The 17,630-nt window shown below is 38.8% G+C and overlaps 1 protein-coding gene across 1 annotated transcript in view; it reads right to left on the bottom strand.

Moving 5' to 3' along the window:
• Positions 1 to 1,760: 1,760 nt before the first annotated feature.
• Positions 1,761 to 17,630, bottom strand: part of LOC140933969 (dynein axonemal assembly factor 9-like) — a 44,052-nt gene continuing 28,182 nt past the window's right edge. The window contains exons 19-43 of the mRNA XM_073383650.1: positions 17,250 to 17,361; positions 16,716 to 16,786; positions 16,559 to 16,609; positions 15,527 to 15,614; positions 15,229 to 15,332; positions 14,659 to 14,866; positions 14,283 to 14,307; positions 13,813 to 13,899; positions 11,613 to 11,733; positions 10,349 to 10,437; positions 9,967 to 10,019; positions 9,090 to 9,192; positions 8,498 to 8,623; positions 7,805 to 7,842; positions 7,586 to 7,629; positions 6,817 to 6,905; positions 6,225 to 6,311; positions 5,932 to 5,980; positions 5,788 to 5,845; positions 5,272 to 5,313; positions 4,981 to 5,019; positions 4,005 to 4,222; positions 3,759 to 3,824; positions 2,935 to 3,028; positions 1,761 to 2,635 (exon numbers count right to left, since the gene is read on the bottom strand). Coding sequence (XP_073239751.1) covers positions 2,514 to 2,635; positions 2,935 to 3,028; positions 3,759 to 3,824; positions 4,005 to 4,222; positions 4,981 to 5,019; positions 5,272 to 5,313; positions 5,788 to 5,845; positions 5,932 to 5,980; positions 6,225 to 6,311; positions 6,817 to 6,905; positions 7,586 to 7,629; positions 7,805 to 7,842; positions 8,498 to 8,623; positions 9,090 to 9,192; positions 9,967 to 10,019; positions 10,349 to 10,437; positions 11,613 to 11,733; positions 13,813 to 13,899; positions 14,283 to 14,307; positions 14,659 to 14,866; positions 15,229 to 15,332; positions 15,527 to 15,614; positions 16,559 to 16,609; positions 16,716 to 16,786; positions 17,250 to 17,361 — 2,184 coding nt within the window. The 3' untranslated portion in view covers positions 1,761 to 2,513. The remainder of the gene's footprint in view (positions 2,636 to 2,934; positions 3,029 to 3,758; positions 3,825 to 4,004; positions 4,223 to 4,980; positions 5,020 to 5,271; positions 5,314 to 5,787; positions 5,846 to 5,931; positions 5,981 to 6,224; positions 6,312 to 6,816; positions 6,906 to 7,585; positions 7,630 to 7,804; positions 7,843 to 8,497; positions 8,624 to 9,089; positions 9,193 to 9,966; positions 10,020 to 10,348; positions 10,438 to 11,612; positions 11,734 to 13,812; positions 13,900 to 14,282; positions 14,308 to 14,658; positions 14,867 to 15,228; positions 15,333 to 15,526; positions 15,615 to 16,558; positions 16,610 to 16,715; positions 16,787 to 17,249; positions 17,362 to 17,630) is intronic.

The raw sequence follows: 17,630 nt of genomic DNA, 5'->3' as shown, positions 1-17,630 counted from the left end.
CCAGTTTCCACGGTCTCCGCTAGGAACGCCTGGGAGCATGGCCCACACACACACACACACACACACAAAGGAAAGAAACGCCTGCATTTTTCGAGTCTCGCTCTGCTAAAGCAAGCTCGACGAAAAATGCTGCAGACAATACATTGGGGAGACCATCTCCACGAACGTTTTGGAGAGCATCGCCGCTCCATTCTCAACTATGACTGGTTTGCACGTGACGTCACGGCGGTCATATGTTGGTTGCCTGTTAGGGTTAAGAACAAAAGCGTTTATCTCCTCCGGTAGCTAAACTCTATTTTCATGCAAATTCTTCGAGAAAAAAATTCTATTGTATTGACCACCAACGCACCACCAGTATGGCCGCCTTGTCACGTGGTTGCAAGCCAAGAATGGCCACTTTCCTTATTCTACTCGTCTCCGAGCATTTTAATCAAGCCGATCACTCTATCAACGTCGTCCTTCTTATTCCCCCAGAATTAATCCATAGCAACCGTGACTCTGTTAGAAAGGCGCGCGAAGCTCACCTCATTGACAAAGCTATAACATTAGAACCCCGTGATATAAATAGACGTGATGAATTCAATCAGTGACATTTATGTTTTTAGTAGCCTATCATTTTCTGTTTACTATGTACTCAAATCTCGTATATGCCAGTAGGCTTTGATAGATTGTGTGAGTATAATTTTTGCCATAATTCGTCATCAAGAGCTTAAATTTTCATCTACTTTAGTTTCCAAAAAAGGCACTGCTAACAAAATTTGCACTTTTGACTAGTTTGGCAGCACAAAATTGTCATTTATTGATCATGCAACCAATTTCTTCGGGCCGAGATCAGTGTTACAGGCAAATTAAAGTAACAAAATCATTTTATCACATCAATGGGACCTGGGTCCCACAGGAAGTGACCAAGGACTCTTTGTACAGGACTCAACGCATGCGCATAACTAATAAACGTCGATTGATAATAGTGGATTGATAACATTGTCTAGGGGTACCCGGTATTAGCGAAAACAGTGTAAATTTATCTGCATAACAACACAGCAGCATACATTCATCGCAAGATCTGCAGAGGTTGTGAAATCGAGCCACTGAGAAGTAGTATAAACACCAGCCAACAACAGTAACAGCGAGGTCACAATACTTTGGGATATGCCTGTGCACACACTTCAGGGAAATAAAAGCCAACAGACCTGACATTGTGGTCGAGGACAAGAAAGAAAGAAGGTGCATGCTCATTGACATGGCAGTTCCATCTGAAAGTGACACCTCAGCAAAATTCATAGAGAAGTTGTCCAGGCATAAAGATTTGGAAATTGAATTTAATAGGATGTGGGATATGAAAACGGAAACAGAGGCCATGAGGGCGAGAGGAATAATTGTTTTAGTAAAACTAGTTGGTCAAAAATATCAAGAATCAAAAAATTTTAGCTGGTTAAAGCTGGACTTTAACCGTTTTTGGCCGCCAAAAAGCCGGCGCTTATCGCTACTAGTGGGCTATACCAATCAGAACACAGCATTGATAATAGACCACTAGTTGGATTTTACTAATAGTCTTTTCTTCACCGATAAAGTACTCCCCCCACCCCGGCCAAAGTTGAAGTACATACACTTTACAAAATTGCTTCCACATTTTATAAGACTTGGCAACACCTTCCCAAAAATAGTACGGCTTTTTGTAATTTGCGAAACGACTGTTGCGTAAAACAAGAAGTTTATTCTCTTTAAAAGTGACAAGCTGAGATGGGCACCAAGAAGAGCACTTGTCAGTTGACAACCGTTTAATAAATAACTCACACTGTCTTAATTTACAACTTTTAGTTCTAAGAGACAAATAAGGAGAACTATTTTTGAGCTGTAAACTTTAAGGGGATATCAAATAAATAAAATTGAAGGCAAGAAAAACAAGGCTGGAAAAGAAGACGAATCTTGTGATCTTTTTCCAGGTTAATTACTCATCCCGTCTTCAAGAATAGAGCCAAGGAAAATGCAAAGAGTTTTGGGTTGGATCTTTACATTAGCATTGGACACCTTAACTACGCATATGAGCGCGAAAGTTGAGTGTTGTTAATAATTGTGAATGAAATCACTGAAAACAATGCCAGTTAATGACTCTACTTCTGCGGCCGTTCTGATACTAGAAAGTGTTAAACATACAAACGTACAAATGCAAAACGTCATCTTTTTACAACGACAAATATTAAAAAAATACTGAATACTTTCTCAAAAGAGCGAAGAAAACTACCGAAAACAGTCTCGAATTTTACGAGTTTTCTCTTAACATATGCGCCACAAAATCTCAATTCACACGATTTACACACCAATATAACTTAATTTTAAATGCTTTTATATCTTTGAAATGAAAACAGATTAGATGACATGATACACTATCGTCGTTCGCTTTAATAAAGCGATATCGTTAACACTTAACTTTCCCCTATCGGAACGCCTGGAATCGGCCGGCGGCTGGACATGATAACCACAAAAGTATGTCCTCCATTTTTGATTTTTGTTGCTCATGAGCCGCTACTGGGCCTCGTAAAGATATCCACTGCTTGTCGACTGTTGGCCTCTATGTTTTGTTTCTCTATATTCTCGTTGATATTTAACAGATAACTGTCTAAAAATGAATCAAGCACTAACTGCAAGTTAAGGAAAACAACTAACGCTGAAATCTCCACTGTTTCTTACAAGCCGTCTTGATTAATCGATTAGTGCAGTTTGATTTATTGTTTTAGAGAAATGAGAAGTGCGGGGAAGGTTCTTCTTTTGAGCTGAAACTGAGATGCCATTATCTAGTGTAACAATTCAACTTTTATCGATTTAGCATTTTCTCAACAAGGAAACAACGCATGCACTATATTTTCAAGAAAAAGAAGTGATTGGTATTAATGAAGAAGAATAAGCATAATAAATAATGCGACATGCAGAGGATACGTGGATGGTGAAACTCCTTCTCTCCTGTAAGACTGACGTAATTAGAGCCATTGTAGAACCAGCCTGGTGGCAAAGGATCCAATCTGTGTTTAGCCTGGGAAAACCAAAACACCCGCGATCACTTATCTCATAACAGTCGTACTAATACTCAAAGTGTTAATCAGTGCCATAAAAAATAAAGGCTCGGGCGCGGCGAGGCAGCAAAAACGCCTACGACAATCTCTGAAAGAGGTGGGAAATTTACAACCAACCAAAAGCGTATTAAAGGAAAACCGAGAAGCAAGGTCCATTTTACTTCTTCCACGACTTCTTGGTCTACAGCTATTTTTCTTTTCTTGAGTGTCTTTTTCTCTGTGTTACACTTAAATATTCCAGTAACGAAATTAAAACCGCTTCTAAACAGGATCAAATACAAGAAACCTATTTTAGTAAACCACAGAACAAGAGCAAAGCAGGAGCATGACAAAAAGTAAGAAGAAGGAAAACCTTTTATCGCTTCTTTATAATTTATCGTTGTCAATACTAATGACATTATCGTTGTTTTAATACTAGGCTTCAGTCGTAAAGACGCAATATCCTAACGTATAGTAGAAAACCACGAACAATACACTTCGTGCTGGTTGAACTGAACCATCCTTACATGCGAAGCCACGTACGACAAGCACCAAAATTGGTGTTAAGAGCCTTTCAGGAAGGAATCTTCTTCTCAGAGGTCCCGGATTTAACGAACCAGCGTCGCCATGGATCGCGAATGATCCTTCTGAATTCCACCAAATACTTACGTGCAGAGAAAAGTAAAGTAATCCGACCTACTGGGTACTTACGTTTATTTCTGAAACCTCTTTGTCCGACAGATCCTTGCGCGTTTTCAACTTCTGCTTCTTGGGGGCCTAAAAATTATTGCAACACAAACGTCAGCCAAACAAGTATCAGAGCCCATCACTTGGAATTGGACTTGAGACTATTCAGGGTTGGTGGACAACTTCATCAATTCGTTACTTAGAAGAAATTAAAACGAGCTGGTTCAGTGGTTGTTCATGTTAAAAATACCAAGACATTCAATCACATACCGGTTTACAGCACGTTTTAAGCCAATCTCTCAAGTTCTGTTCCTGAAGGTTAAAACCCACAAAAACGATGCAGTACTCGTTAACTTTGTGTGTGGCGCCATTCTGTTGTGCAGCGGCAGAGGGAGGTCTGGGAATGGCGGTGCTATCTAATGGGTTCATTTTCAGCACTCCACTCAGCCGGGTCCACTTGACACGTACCTCCTTATGAGGCTCCTCTTCTGTTAAAATAGCAATTCATATTCCTCATCAGTTGGCGTAAAAATATAAACTAAAGATATAACGAATGACAAGACTGCGGACTCAATGCAAAGTGAGTGAAAGGAAATGAAACTGCATTTGGACTGAGAGTCACTGTAAAAGCATTTGGACATTCAAGGAAGAGGTGGTGGTGCAGGTAGTAAGTTTCATGTGAAAGTTATTGTCGCAAAGGAGGAACGTGTATGGAAAGAAATCAAAGCCAACGTCGAATCAAGTGAAAATATAAGTTGCCAGACCTTTTCAGGGAGTATAAAGATTACCAAAAGTGATTTAACAAATCTGACTAAAAATAATTCCCTTTTCCCCTGGTCTCCCGTTTCACCCTGGTCGTTTGAGAGATTAGAGAGAGAAAGATTCACGCTTACGGCAAACGTTAGATTCACGTTGAGAATTTCTCAGAATAGAAAATAAGCAGATAAAACTGTCCAGAACAATTCTTCGGATAAAACTGGCGTGAAACTCCTTATTTTTGTGTAGAAGTAATAAACAGTAAACGACAATTGAGGGGAAAACTTGGTCACGTGGTACAAATTCACGTTTGCCGTTTGGCGTAAACGTGAATCTTAATCTCACTATTGAATAATCAGATGTCTTTGGTTCAGTACCTCAAAAATACATCAGCCTCGAGATCCAAGAAAGCAGCGTCATGCAGTAGATATTTTCAACGGTCATAGAAAAAAATAAACAAACATGAAACAAAAGGGCCAAATCGTATTACCTGAAAAACAGACTTGCCCTCGCAGACTGTGAATTGCTCCTAAACACAACAGAATAGATGTTAGAAAACGAACTCAAAATGCAAATATTCCTCATCCCTTTCGAGTCAAGGAAAAATGAAGCGGACATACACAAGTGTGAGAGAGGACAGAAATCGACGGAACACAAGAAATCCCTCAGATGCGAACCATTTTGTAAGTTGTTTTGTTTTTTGCTTGAAATTAACTCCGTGAGTCTGTACGTGTTATCCAATTTACACAATAAAATGAGAAGAAACTTCACATTGACTGACCTGATTCGCGTATTCCTTTATATGATATGGGACTGTGAAGTGCTGTTTATTTGAAGTACACAAATTACAAAAGTCAGTACTAAGCAACCTATTGTAGTTGTGCTTTGATAGCACGCACGTGGCAATCGCAAGATTGCCATATAAGTTGCCATACTCTCTTTTTCACTCAAGTCTTCGACAAACTGTAACCCTGTAATAACAAGGTGCATATATAATTTAGATCACTTTTTTTTTCTCTTTTCTATTTCATGTTGTTTTATTTTTAAAAAAGACACTAAGTCGATAATGAATAGATCTGAAAGGTTATTCCAGGTTATTTGAGCATAAACCCATCGTATCGCAATTTAAAACCTCTAGCCAATAAAGAAAATGAAACTGAAATATCAGACGTCGCCACTTCATAAAAATCAATGGTGAGACTGAGAGACAAAATTCAAGTGAAAAGAGTCGTCTTTTGAAGTAATAAACAGACTGTGTGTGACGCGGTCTGTATGTAAGCTGAGCTAAGACTCTTACCTTTAAGATTGGAGACAAATCTCGGCTTGTGGAGTGGCCCATAAAATGATAATGAAATCTAAACAGGAAAGATCCATTTCAGATTGAAACCGTGCAACTTCACCAAATCAAGTTGAGAGTCAAACGTTTGCGTGATAATCTCACCTCATTAACGAGGAGTTCTGACTCTCCCGAGGAAAACCACCCCAAAGACCTGAAAGAAAGCAAGAGCTGTAATAACCGGAAACGACGTTTTGAACTGAAGTTTTCTGAGTTTGAGTTTACTTTTGAGCAGGGCAATTATAACCATTTTCAGACTCGCCTTCAATGCAAGAGGAGGATCGATCCTTAAGTCATTCAGGTTCGCTTCTGATTGTGAGAATAGAATGGGATTAATTGCTGATGGTCGCCCGGCTTTGATGTATGGGGCTAAGTAAAGCAAGAGTAAACTGACTAACCAGCCTGGACACATCAGCTGTCTTTTCTGAGCCATCTCATCCTCATCAAAGGCTCTGTCCGACAGAATCAGCTCCACATCAGGCGTCCTAAAAACCAAACACAAACCAAACTCATTACAAAATCCTCGAAAAACTCCAACTTCCCCCAGCCCGGTTAACGATGCCTCTACATCTTGAGACCGTGCGTCTCTCAGTGCTTATGTATTTGATTGTACTGATTCACAATGCTTTGTATCCTCCTCCTTTGAACGTGAAATCACGTTTCTCTAAACTGAACGTTATAATTATGAGAAGTGTTTCGTCCCTGAAAGCTTTAAACTTTTTACGGACTGCGCTTAAGTTAGTTAAATCTCTCAATGTCTATATTCTCTCTCCGTAAATGCGCACGTTCACAGACATCTTGTAACTGCTTAGTTCAGCGAATTTCCTTCCACGAGATCGCCATCACGTAAAATGTTGGAGTAATCTTGATATTCCTCTTGTACATTTACGGGGCTTTTATGCCACATACAAAACAATCTCTGACAAATCATCTGATTTTCTCTGTGAAAAAGGCAAGAGAGACAGAAGAGTTCCTGCCGCTCGTTATTACCTTGTGACTTCTCCCCCTTTAGCAAGAATAAACGCCACATCAGGATTACAAGCTCTGACAAGCTTCTGAATCAGACTTAGCTGACTATTCTGCGAAATAAAAGTTAAAATACTGAATAAGTACGTACGTGGCTTTTTGGATAACCAATCAAACAAAACGACGAGGAAGTTGTAGTCTATTGGTAGAGCCTGTTATTTCAGTGTTCAACAGTAGAGACATAAATGTAACTCAAAACATGATAAACTACAAGTGCACATTGCCAAATAGTAAATTGTTCACCGGCTTAAGCTATAGCTCTTACGCCGGCACGAAAACCATATCGGATAAGGCTTCAGTTCACACACGAGAACGGTGACCTGTAACGGAGCCAAGCCGCGCCGCGCCGCGACGATTTTGAAGGTATGGTCCAGCACTACTTTCCTGCGTCAGTATTCATTACGCTGTGCAAGGACATCCCATTTAGTTCGTGAATGAATAGGCCCTTTCTTAGTTGCTCCAAGCCACTTTTTCATAGCGAGGCTAGGTACGTAGCCATTGATATGAAAATGATGTTTTATTCTCATGCAAATAAAACTCATTTTTACAAGAAAGGTTTTGCGCTTAACCTCGTTTTGAAAGTGAGAGTATTTGGAACTTCGAAATAACCTATTCCAGTCATGTGTTAATGCAAAGGAAAGTTATTCCCGTATTTTGCCTTTTCTATGGTGAATTATAAGGGAACTAAGAGTTAAGGTGGCGACTCAGTTGGAGCCGAAGTGTCCGTCCATACCTGCGATTCTAAGCAGCTTGTGAAGACGACATTATTGACCCATCCTGTTTTCAAAAGATAAATGAAATAAAAATAATTATTAGAAACAAATGCTCAATGTTATACTGATAATCAAAAATGGAGTTTTGTTACTAGAGATGCCGTCTAGCTCTTAAGTATTGCTAATCCTATCTCTACTAAGTGAAGTTGGCCTGGTACTAAAGACAATGGTAAACAAACCCTGTGCACACTGTTCCAGCAGCTTGGGAAGTGTTAACCTACACGCAAGATCAAAACATCATCCATCAGTTAATTCCATACATGCACATGTCATAGAAAGTACCCCGTCTCTTTAGTCAATCAATTAATCAACCAATAGATTTTATTTTAAGAGGGGAGCGCGTAAAATAAAACTTAAGATAAAAAAATGAGCGCTGACCTATACTAGAAATATTATAAAATACAAAAATGAAAGAGAAATAACTATTGATTATAGTCTACGAATAGTCTGCGAAAAAAGCCGAACAGATGATCCCTACCATTTCTCGGGTATCGTACACTGTAAGTCTTCGTGAGGCAGTTTCAAATTTAGTACTGAACAAAACTTCTGACGGAAAAGCGCTTAGTTTACTCGAAGGCATTTAAATGAAACAAAGCCTATGCATTCGCCAGACAAGTTACTCTTACGTTCGTCTCAATCTTCGAGCTACCATGAAATGTGCAGCAAAATTACGCCCTCCATGCATACTAGCAATCGTCCTTCGATGACATCCTTGCCTCGTTCACAGGGAACTATCCTATTCGTCCAGAGACGAGTAGGTGAGTACCCTGGGAACGAGGTTAAGACATCAAGTGCTGGTGCAAAAACTTGTGGAAAGGCTATTAGTCTGTCACTCAGCTTGCTGACTGCTTGTTATTGTACATTATACCAACCTGTTCTGCATAAAGCAATTCAGTGGGTCCACACAGCAGGTTACAGCTCCTATCTTCAGACATTTGCCAACCTCGCTATCAGGATGAGTCTTTATAGCTTGTACCACGTCTATCACGTCGGTAAACCTTAAGTGAAAACACCACAAGTTATCCCTGTAGAAACAAACACTCTGGTAGGCTCCATTACCAGTCGCTGTTCGAGAAATAAGCCCGCGCTCCTCCCTCGAAAAGGACCGAGAGGGCGGCAGAAATCGACGCTAACACTGGCTGATATTTACTACATGTAAGGCCAAGGACATACCTTAAAAGTTAAAAAACGTTTGCTACAGTTACGACACTGGTGGCAATTTTAATTTTTCGATAACTGTTACAAAATCAAATTGACATACGCCTCAAAAAGAGGCAGGAAGTTTGAGCCGGCAACGTATCAGAAGCCTTGTTTTCACTTTCATTTGAAGTATCAATTTTTTTAAAGCAATTCTTTAATTCTTTTAAACTACACTGCAGGTTTACAAGCAGAGTAGCCACCCTAAATTTCAGTCGCTAGATGAGTTACGTAATGATGGCTGACAAAGCATACATATTCTCTTACCCCGGTGTAACAACAATAACTCTAAGCCTTCTTCCACTAGCTGTAAGTCTTGCGTGAAGTCGCCGTTGGCTTAATAAAGTTGTGGTTAGAGATTCTTGTAACACTGCAATCATCAATGAAATAATCAAAATGTCAGTCCTTTATTGATCTTAATCTTCGATCAATAGCTTAATGATTTTTATGGTTAGCTCAGCTCAGGGTATTACTGATTTGTTTGATTTTTTTGTTTGTCTTTTTGTAGGCTTTTATTTTCTGGGCTTTTGTCTTGCTTGTCTTTTTATGTGTCTACAAATGACAAAAAAATAAAAACAAAAAGATCGAGGATCCGAGGATCTTCCCCTTATGTACGGGTGTATTTTCTTGTCTCGCAAACCCCTCCAGTTTTTTTCTCAAGGATGAATTTCTTAGCACATCCGGATGGCTGGATTATTCCATGAAATATGGGTCACCTCATTCCTCTATTATCTTATAATTTTCTGTTTAATCTAAATGGGGTAACAGTTCGAAGGATACGATCGTTCGTCTTCCGTGAAAAGAAATCAGGTTCTGGTCGCCGAACTTGCTTTTGAATTACAAAGAGCTCAAAAAAAAGGTTACAGCTAGTGAATCGCTAGTGACTGCAAGGCATTTGAAGAATACAATATCCTGGCAACAAACAGTAGAAGTGTTGATTCATTAAAGTGTAAGTGATGAAAACGAGTGGAAACTTAGAGGAATTACAGCCCAAAATTTAACCAATCGAGAGTCGTTGTAATTGAAGAAAATACAAGCCATATGCGGGCACTTGTATAAGGGAGCAATTCTGCTCCCCTCCCTCCCTGAGATCCCAACACTGAGAAACAGAGGTAAAAGAATATGAAATGAAAATGAAGCTTACCTTTGGGATCAAACGGGTCAGAATTGTTGTCGGGTCTTTGTAAGATTACCCATCTGTCAAAAATCAGAATTACAGTAAGGAATGCTGAATATCAACTGAAATAAAATAGCAGTTCGAGAGATCTTCTTTTGAATATCACAACAGACATAATATATGCTAGCAAGACCTCATCAGACCTTTGAAAAAAAACAACGAACAAACAAACAAACAGGCAGATCAAGCGCGGAAAAATTCGTGCTTGCATATGCCTGCATTTACAGGATAAACCTCTGACGATTGGTTAACAAAGAGGCGAAAGTTTAATCACTCAAAGTTTTACATGGCAATTTTTCTTCTCCCTCTCGAATGAAAATGCTTGACAAAACATAAATTGAAAGCATACTTGCTATTTTCTTTGGCCAAAGCTGCTAAGGCTAGACAAAGTGAATCTTTTCCGCTTCCGGGTACTCCAGTCAGTATAGTCAATAACAACTTGAACGGAAATAAAAGGACAGAATCGGTAAGTTTATCACTTTTTCAATCAGTGAAATTGGAATTTTGGTCGTTCTTGCGTCTTACACAACTATTTTAATGGAGTGTAGCTAAATGTCGTGGGTCGTGGGTGTGAGTCGTGGGTGTGGGTAATTGTCGTGGGTAAAAAATTCTTCCAAAAAGGAATACAAATTAAAAAATTAAATAGCAAAAAGTTGTAAAAGTCATGAAACGAAAATCTAAGCGTACATACCAGTCGTATTCTCCTTCCCCGCGGTCAGCAAAGCAAATAACCGAATCCTCTAGTAAAAACAGACACTAAAAAGACATTTAGGTGAAAAATAAAAGAAACTCTGTGCACTATGTAAACCTGAAGCAGGTTATACAAAAACTGGAGACTGAACTGCTTTTTCTCAAAGATGTCAACATTCGTGAGTGAAACGTCCTTTCAGGTTAAGGAGTGATATTTCGAATCGTTACAGCAAAGAGCTTGTACACAAAACAAAACAAAACAAAAAGTAATCGAGAAATGTATTGTATTTCCGTACGGCAATAAAATATACATACAGTCTCGCCTTAACTTGAAAGGTTGGGAATGAAGGTGGTTCCTTCGTAAGGTAAGAGACCTAAAACTTCTATCCAAAAATGTGAAATACCTAAAAATTGTCCTTTTCCCTTCCCTTTCTCACGGTGATCGCATTCCATCATATTAAAAAATCTCCACTGTTCATTGGAATTGTAGATCGAATAAAGATAAATAGTGAGCAGCTATTTCCATTCAGCGAGTCAGAGCTGTCCCATACTTCCTGCAAATTGCAGTATAATTTACGTCTGTTTCGTTTATTTCGCGGCTGTAGCTCAGGTATGGATAAATCGTCATCGGCAAAATGTCTTTTATACAGTGATGTTGTGAAAGGGGAGCCAAGTCCCACAGGAAGAGGACGAAGAAGCCATGACGAAAAAGGCAATCAAGGAGTTGGAGATACTCGTTTCACAAATATTTTACAACTTTTTTCTATTTATTTCTTTTTTTCAATTACTTTACTTTATCACTTATTTTCTATACTTTTTTTACCCACGACCCACGACCTCTACCCACGACCCACGACCCACGACATTTAGCTACACTCATTTTAATGATAACTACAACTTACTTCAGTAGCTGTCTCACATACCTGAAACGCTGGTGACTGTTTCTCCTCACTAACAGACTTGTTGCCTAAAACTACGGGTAGATCTGAGGAGGCGATGGGTGTGTCGGCAAATGAGCTACTGGCTGATAAGTGACACAAGAAACTGAAATGAATGGAGAATAGGAAATTGAACAGTTTGTGTTAGTGCAAAAAACCCGCACCAAAGTGCCGACATACCACTGTCTACTTTGAAACAAAGCTATCTGTCAATAAATAGCCTGTTCCAGGCGTTCAGACAGTGGGGAGCGGTTCGAAGTAAAAAGGAGCGCGAAAAAATAAAAGCGAGGGAGGAGGAGAGGTGAGAGAGGGAACGCCTGTTAGATTTGTTTTAAATAGACTCTTCCGCCCAGTCAGACCGCATCAGCTGTAGGTGGTCTTCACTTGTCAATCAAGACTGGTGTTACAGCCCGATGCATTTATTATTTTTCTTGCGAATAAATCGAAGTTTGTCAGATCAAAAATTAATATTATGTATACATAATCTTACTAAAAACCCAATGTAAGACTTTCAGGCAATAGAAGGCGGGAGAAGTATTCATGTATAATGAATTTATTTACGGCTTTAAAACATGATTTCAGCGTGTACGTGACAAAAAATTATGAATCAAGTGACAAACAAATATCGCTCATTTCGATAGAAAGCCGTTTCAATGCAGATCGTTAACTCAAGCAATGAAAATGCACAACAATTGAAAGGAAAATTTACTATTCGGTGATTGAGTGGACCTCGTCAATAGCGATAGCTACAACTTGCTTTCCAAGCTTTCCTTTTTGAAGTCCTTTTGTCCATTCATTATACAACCACGATTTGGCACTTCAGTAAACAATTTCACAGCTTCCACTTTTAACGGCTTCATCCACATCTTCTCCCATCATTGCCGCCGCAAATATTCCACTTGGTCTTCCATGATGGTAATCAACGGAGTTACCACAACAATCGTAAATGGCATTCTATCCTGCCTTCATTCCAACGCACGCTTTATTCGAGGAAAAAACTGGAAAATAAGAATTTTTCCAAAGCCAGTCGGTGAGAAATTGCTAAGACATCTATCCTACCGACTACGTGTTTTAAACAGTTTCTTTGCTCTTCGCTTTTAGCCTACACGTTTGGAAAGTCACTCAGCGCTGTGTTTGTTGCGAGTTTGAATTCTGCGTGACGGCACGTAGAGTCTGTCATAACGGCCATATCGCATTTCTCGCTGTGATCGAAGACGCTCCAGTGTTGACACATTCTGTCAAAATCAACCAATCAGAGGGTATACCAGGATCTGGTATACCGGAAGGCACTTTTGTTAAGAATTCTTACAAGCGTTCCCTCACCTCTCTCCCCAGTCCCCCTCTACTTTTTATCGCTTTCTTTACTTCGCACCGCTCTCCACTATCTGAACGCTTGGAACAGGCTAGTCAATAAATAACTTTATCACTTCAGACTTAAAAGGGAAACGCATTGTTCAGCGTAATAATCAGCACAATAGAAAAGTTTTAGTCAGCAGGTTCTATTTATATGCACAGTACTGTACAGCATGCACTGATGATCATGATTAAGAACGCATGGAACCAAAGTTCAATTGGATGGAATATTAGCGACTTTTAGATTTGACGACGACTGCGAGATCGAATACGAGTACCGCTTAAGAATTCCGAGCTAATTTTATCACCCAAAATATAAAACACTTTCCTGTTGCTGACTAGCAAATAATTAAACGCCTGGTGTGATAAGTATTAAATTATAGCGAGAAACGAAAATTTGGTTTAAAATTGAACTCGTATTCGTACTCAATAATATCGTACTTGAAGTCCCTCCAATCTAAATTAGGTCCTTATTGAAGTGTTCATTTAAAAAATAAAAACCATATGAAAGTTACGGTTTAGAAACTCTTTGGACCTCGGAAATCTCCCTTAGTGGGTAATTTTTAAAAAATAACTGCTTTTCCAGTCTAAGTCTTATGCTTTCATGAAACATTTCACGAGAAATGGTGTTTATAAAAGCATTGGGTGAACTGAAAAGACTAAGAACGCGTTTTTGTTAAACGCTGTCTTGTTGGTCCAAAAACGGAAAACGAAAACACTACACAGAAATTTTTTGCTCGGAAAATAAGTGCTGCCACTTTAAGTACAACGAACCTTTTTTCCCTCATAAAGGTTTTAAAACAATTTCTTACATAAGTAACAACTTGCTTACTTTTTTAAATTTGGCATAGAGGCTTCAGCAGAAGACAAATCCTGGATGACGGCTGGACTCTCTAACTGAATTTGTAGACAGGAATGCCTGTAAGGATGAGATTATTAAAAATCAGAAGAGAATCCAATATACATCATTCTTGCATATTCTGCTACTGAAATTTACTGTGACTGTTGGAGTTGGATGCTATTGGTGCTAGCCTTAAACTGTCTCAAAAAACACAATTATTGCAGCATGAATTTAGCAGAACAGATATAACTACCCACAAGTAACAATAATTAATCGAGGCGGGTGGGCAGAACAAGATATATGGAGCAAAATACAGAACGTTACAGCCAAAGAACTGAAATTACAAGGTTATTGCAAGACGTTCGTTAAATGTTTGCACCAAGCTGTTAACGCCATTTAACAGTTGAATGTTACAATTCAGAACTAGCCTATTCTCAATTTACAAAGTAGACACTACTCACCGTTCATTTAAGTCATCAGGCAATTCTAAGGAGACAAAAAAGTACCAGCCATTACAAAAGCACATATTTTAAGAGCACGGCAATTGTTTCTAATAACAACAGATAACACAGTCTGGCTGCCTGTACGATGTTACACTGAAGATGACTTTCTTTGTCTTAACAATCTCCGATACGCTCCCCCCCAATTCGCCCCCCCCCCCCCCGAAACAAAGCTGTATATTTCCCACAGCTCAAAAATATACAACAGTATATCCCAAGGGCAAACACAATTTCAGGCTTTGTTTAAGTGTACGTACAATAACAAACTTGTATAAATGTAAGAATGATTATCTTTCCGAAAGTTAACTAAAATTATATCATTTTCGCAAAATCTTACCAACTAAAGTTTCAAAGTGAGGAAAGCTGGGTACTTGGTTCTCTTTCCACAGATGTAAAACATCAGAGTAAAACTGTCTGTATATATGTGAATGTGGAGTGAGAGCTAGAACCAAGTTATTCTGTTTATTTATCAGATAATATGGAAGGTTCTCCTTGATGCTTGCATGATACGTTAGAATAAGGAGGGTACTGATACTGGTGGAGCCCTGTGAAACGAAGGCAAAGACATCAAATTACATACAGCAGCACATGTGCCGCCTTATCAGTTTAGTGGTAGCCATTTCTTCTTATTTTTCAAGCTACGTCGGTCTAATAACTCATACAGCAAGGAATGCATTTTTCGAGGTTTTCATTTCTTCAACGTTTAAAAATAATAAAACTTCGTATTCAATCACAACAAAACATTGCCGATGCATACCTAACCAGTTAACAGAGTCACTGCATTCAGAGCGTCTAATACGGCACGAGCATGGGATCCTTCAGTCGATACAGTAAGGAAACGCGCATAACACCTTATCTAATAGAAGGGATTACCTGTAAGGAATATTGACTTTTGAAATACAGTTACCTTATCATAAAACTGCACTCTTGAAAACTTAGAAATAGGCAATGAAATGACACCAAATCTTGGATGGAAGAATACAAAACCTTGCTCGTATACGTACAGTGAACCTAAAATAGGGCAAAATAAATTTAAGAGAACAGCAACTAAAACACTAGTGAGCTTTACAATGAAACTCCAATAAACAAATAGAATATAAAAAACTTAATTAGTACTATCTCCTAACAAAACAAATACCATACAATTTCCCAGAAAAACAAAAACTTCTTCGCTGCGAGGAACGCAAGAACTATCAACCACAAACCTGTTTCCCATCCATTTGCTAGACTTAAAATAAACACGTGGCTGCCACAAAGCAACTGTTTCCCAAGAACTTTACTTTCAGCCTTTGTCTGCCAAAGAAATATCAATTTTCGCTTAATCGTTAGTCATTAAAGTATTAGTTGGTCTAACGTCATAGCATCTACACCATATAGGTCATTCCTGGTATACAACACTCGTGATGGAACAAACAGTACATCTTGTACAAATTAAATTAGCAGCACAAGTTTCCGCTTAGAAGCCAGAAGATCCTATTAACAAGGTTGGTTACATCAGCTACGAACTTGTTCCCCCCTGCAGGTCTCATGAGGCAGTGACATTAAAAGTATAGTAATGACAAGATAAATGATGTTTAAGTGGCAACATTGCTCATTCAAAATATGTCTCCGTTTCCGATACGCTCAAATTCCCGACTAATTGTTCTTAAACAGCTAACGTTGACCAAATTTACAAGACGTTTGCAACATCCGGCAAAATTACGTCAATAACGCAGGCTATCACTAGAAAAAGGTACGGCAACCAAGATGCCCTGGGGATGAGTTTGGATTATAGCTCAGCTCTTTTGGTAGAGCTGGAGAAAATGGCGTAAAATTTCCTGCATTTTACGAAGACGAAAAAGCCAAACTACTAAATAAAAAAATTGCAACTTGGCGGATGACAACTGACGTTACATTGATCACTGTAAGTATGTTTTTACCGCAAGAGTTATTTTGAATGAATAATGCAACAATAATTGGATTCAGCTTACCGTATGATCGGAAAAATAACGGAGATCTCGGAGGGTGTTATGCACCCTCCGCCCGCCATCTGCATAATTCTTCAGATCATACTCAGTTGAATCACACTGACAAGACACATATGTTGTTAATTAATTTTCAACGCTAATAAATCGGCAAATCATTTCACGGTGGTGATCAATCAAGATGGAGGCTTGTCAAGGAGAATTGTTAACCAGGAGAATATAAAGTTATAAAAAATGAAGTATTGTTGTCAAATGAACTAAATCTTGTCAGACCTTAGCAAAGGACTCTATTTGCTGTGATGTCTGCTTTTCAATGCCATCTCCCTGATAAGATGAAAAACAAGGAATAGTCTGCAGTTACTCCACTGTTTTATTTTTGTACATCAACAATCATAACCTCCTCCCAGCAAGTATTATACCCTCTTTATACCTTCCACGAAACAAATCTTGGAATGTTTTCTGTCAAGAATACAAATGAGGTGTTCCAAACACTTGCACTGTCTGCAAAAATAAAGTTGAGCATATAACCTTCAGTTATAGAGAAAAGATTTTGTCCATACAACCATTGAAGGATCTCAAAAGGAGGTGAAACGTAAGTACCAATTGAAAATTTATTACAAGTACACAAGTAAAAAACGGTCTGTGCTAATCTTTGTGTTGGGAAAAGGGCTGTTAACTGCTCAACATATTACTGAACTATGAGCTTCTTTTTTCCCTGAAAACTAGCTACTATTAGGACTATTAGACTACTGCTCTAACATCTCAAGTACCCGGCACTGCCTTCAATCAGGTACCATCATTTCTCATCTAGTTTTTGTAAGCTCTTTCGAAAAAGAAGTGTAGCTTAGGGTTAAGACTTACAACTACCTATTTACACTGTATGTAACAACAACACTGTAAACTCGCATGTACGGCAGCTGTTACTCCTTGATCAAATGCTCAATAAATAAATATTCATTCGTACCTGGAACAAGCATCCGGACTGCTGAATCTAAAAATGATTCACCAAATACCACAGAACCCAAGACATGTCCAGGGTGTTCAACACTTGGCACATCATACAAATAAAGACAAGCCTACAAACAAAGCTACAGGTGTTCAAAGAGTAATTTCTAGCAGAGTAGGGTCCTTGTCTTAAATAATTATTTATTTATTTATACGTATTTATACATGTATTTAAACAGTCGAGTCCCGATAACTCGAACCCTCGCTAACTCGAACATCGCGCTAACTCGGACCAAAATCGATTTCCCCTGGATTTCCGTCCTACTTTCACTGTAATTTTAACCTCGGTAACTCGATCCCTCGACAACTCGAACTCCCGCTAACTCGAACCAATTTTCGT

This window comes from Porites lutea, chromosome 4, assembly GCF_958299795.1.
Source record: "Porites lutea chromosome 4, jaPorLute2.1, whole genome shotgun sequence".
Classification (NCBI taxonomy): domain Eukaryota; kingdom Metazoa; phylum Cnidaria; class Anthozoa; order Scleractinia; family Poritidae; genus Porites; species Porites lutea.
This window is presented reverse-complemented; position numbering and strand designations above follow the sequence as displayed.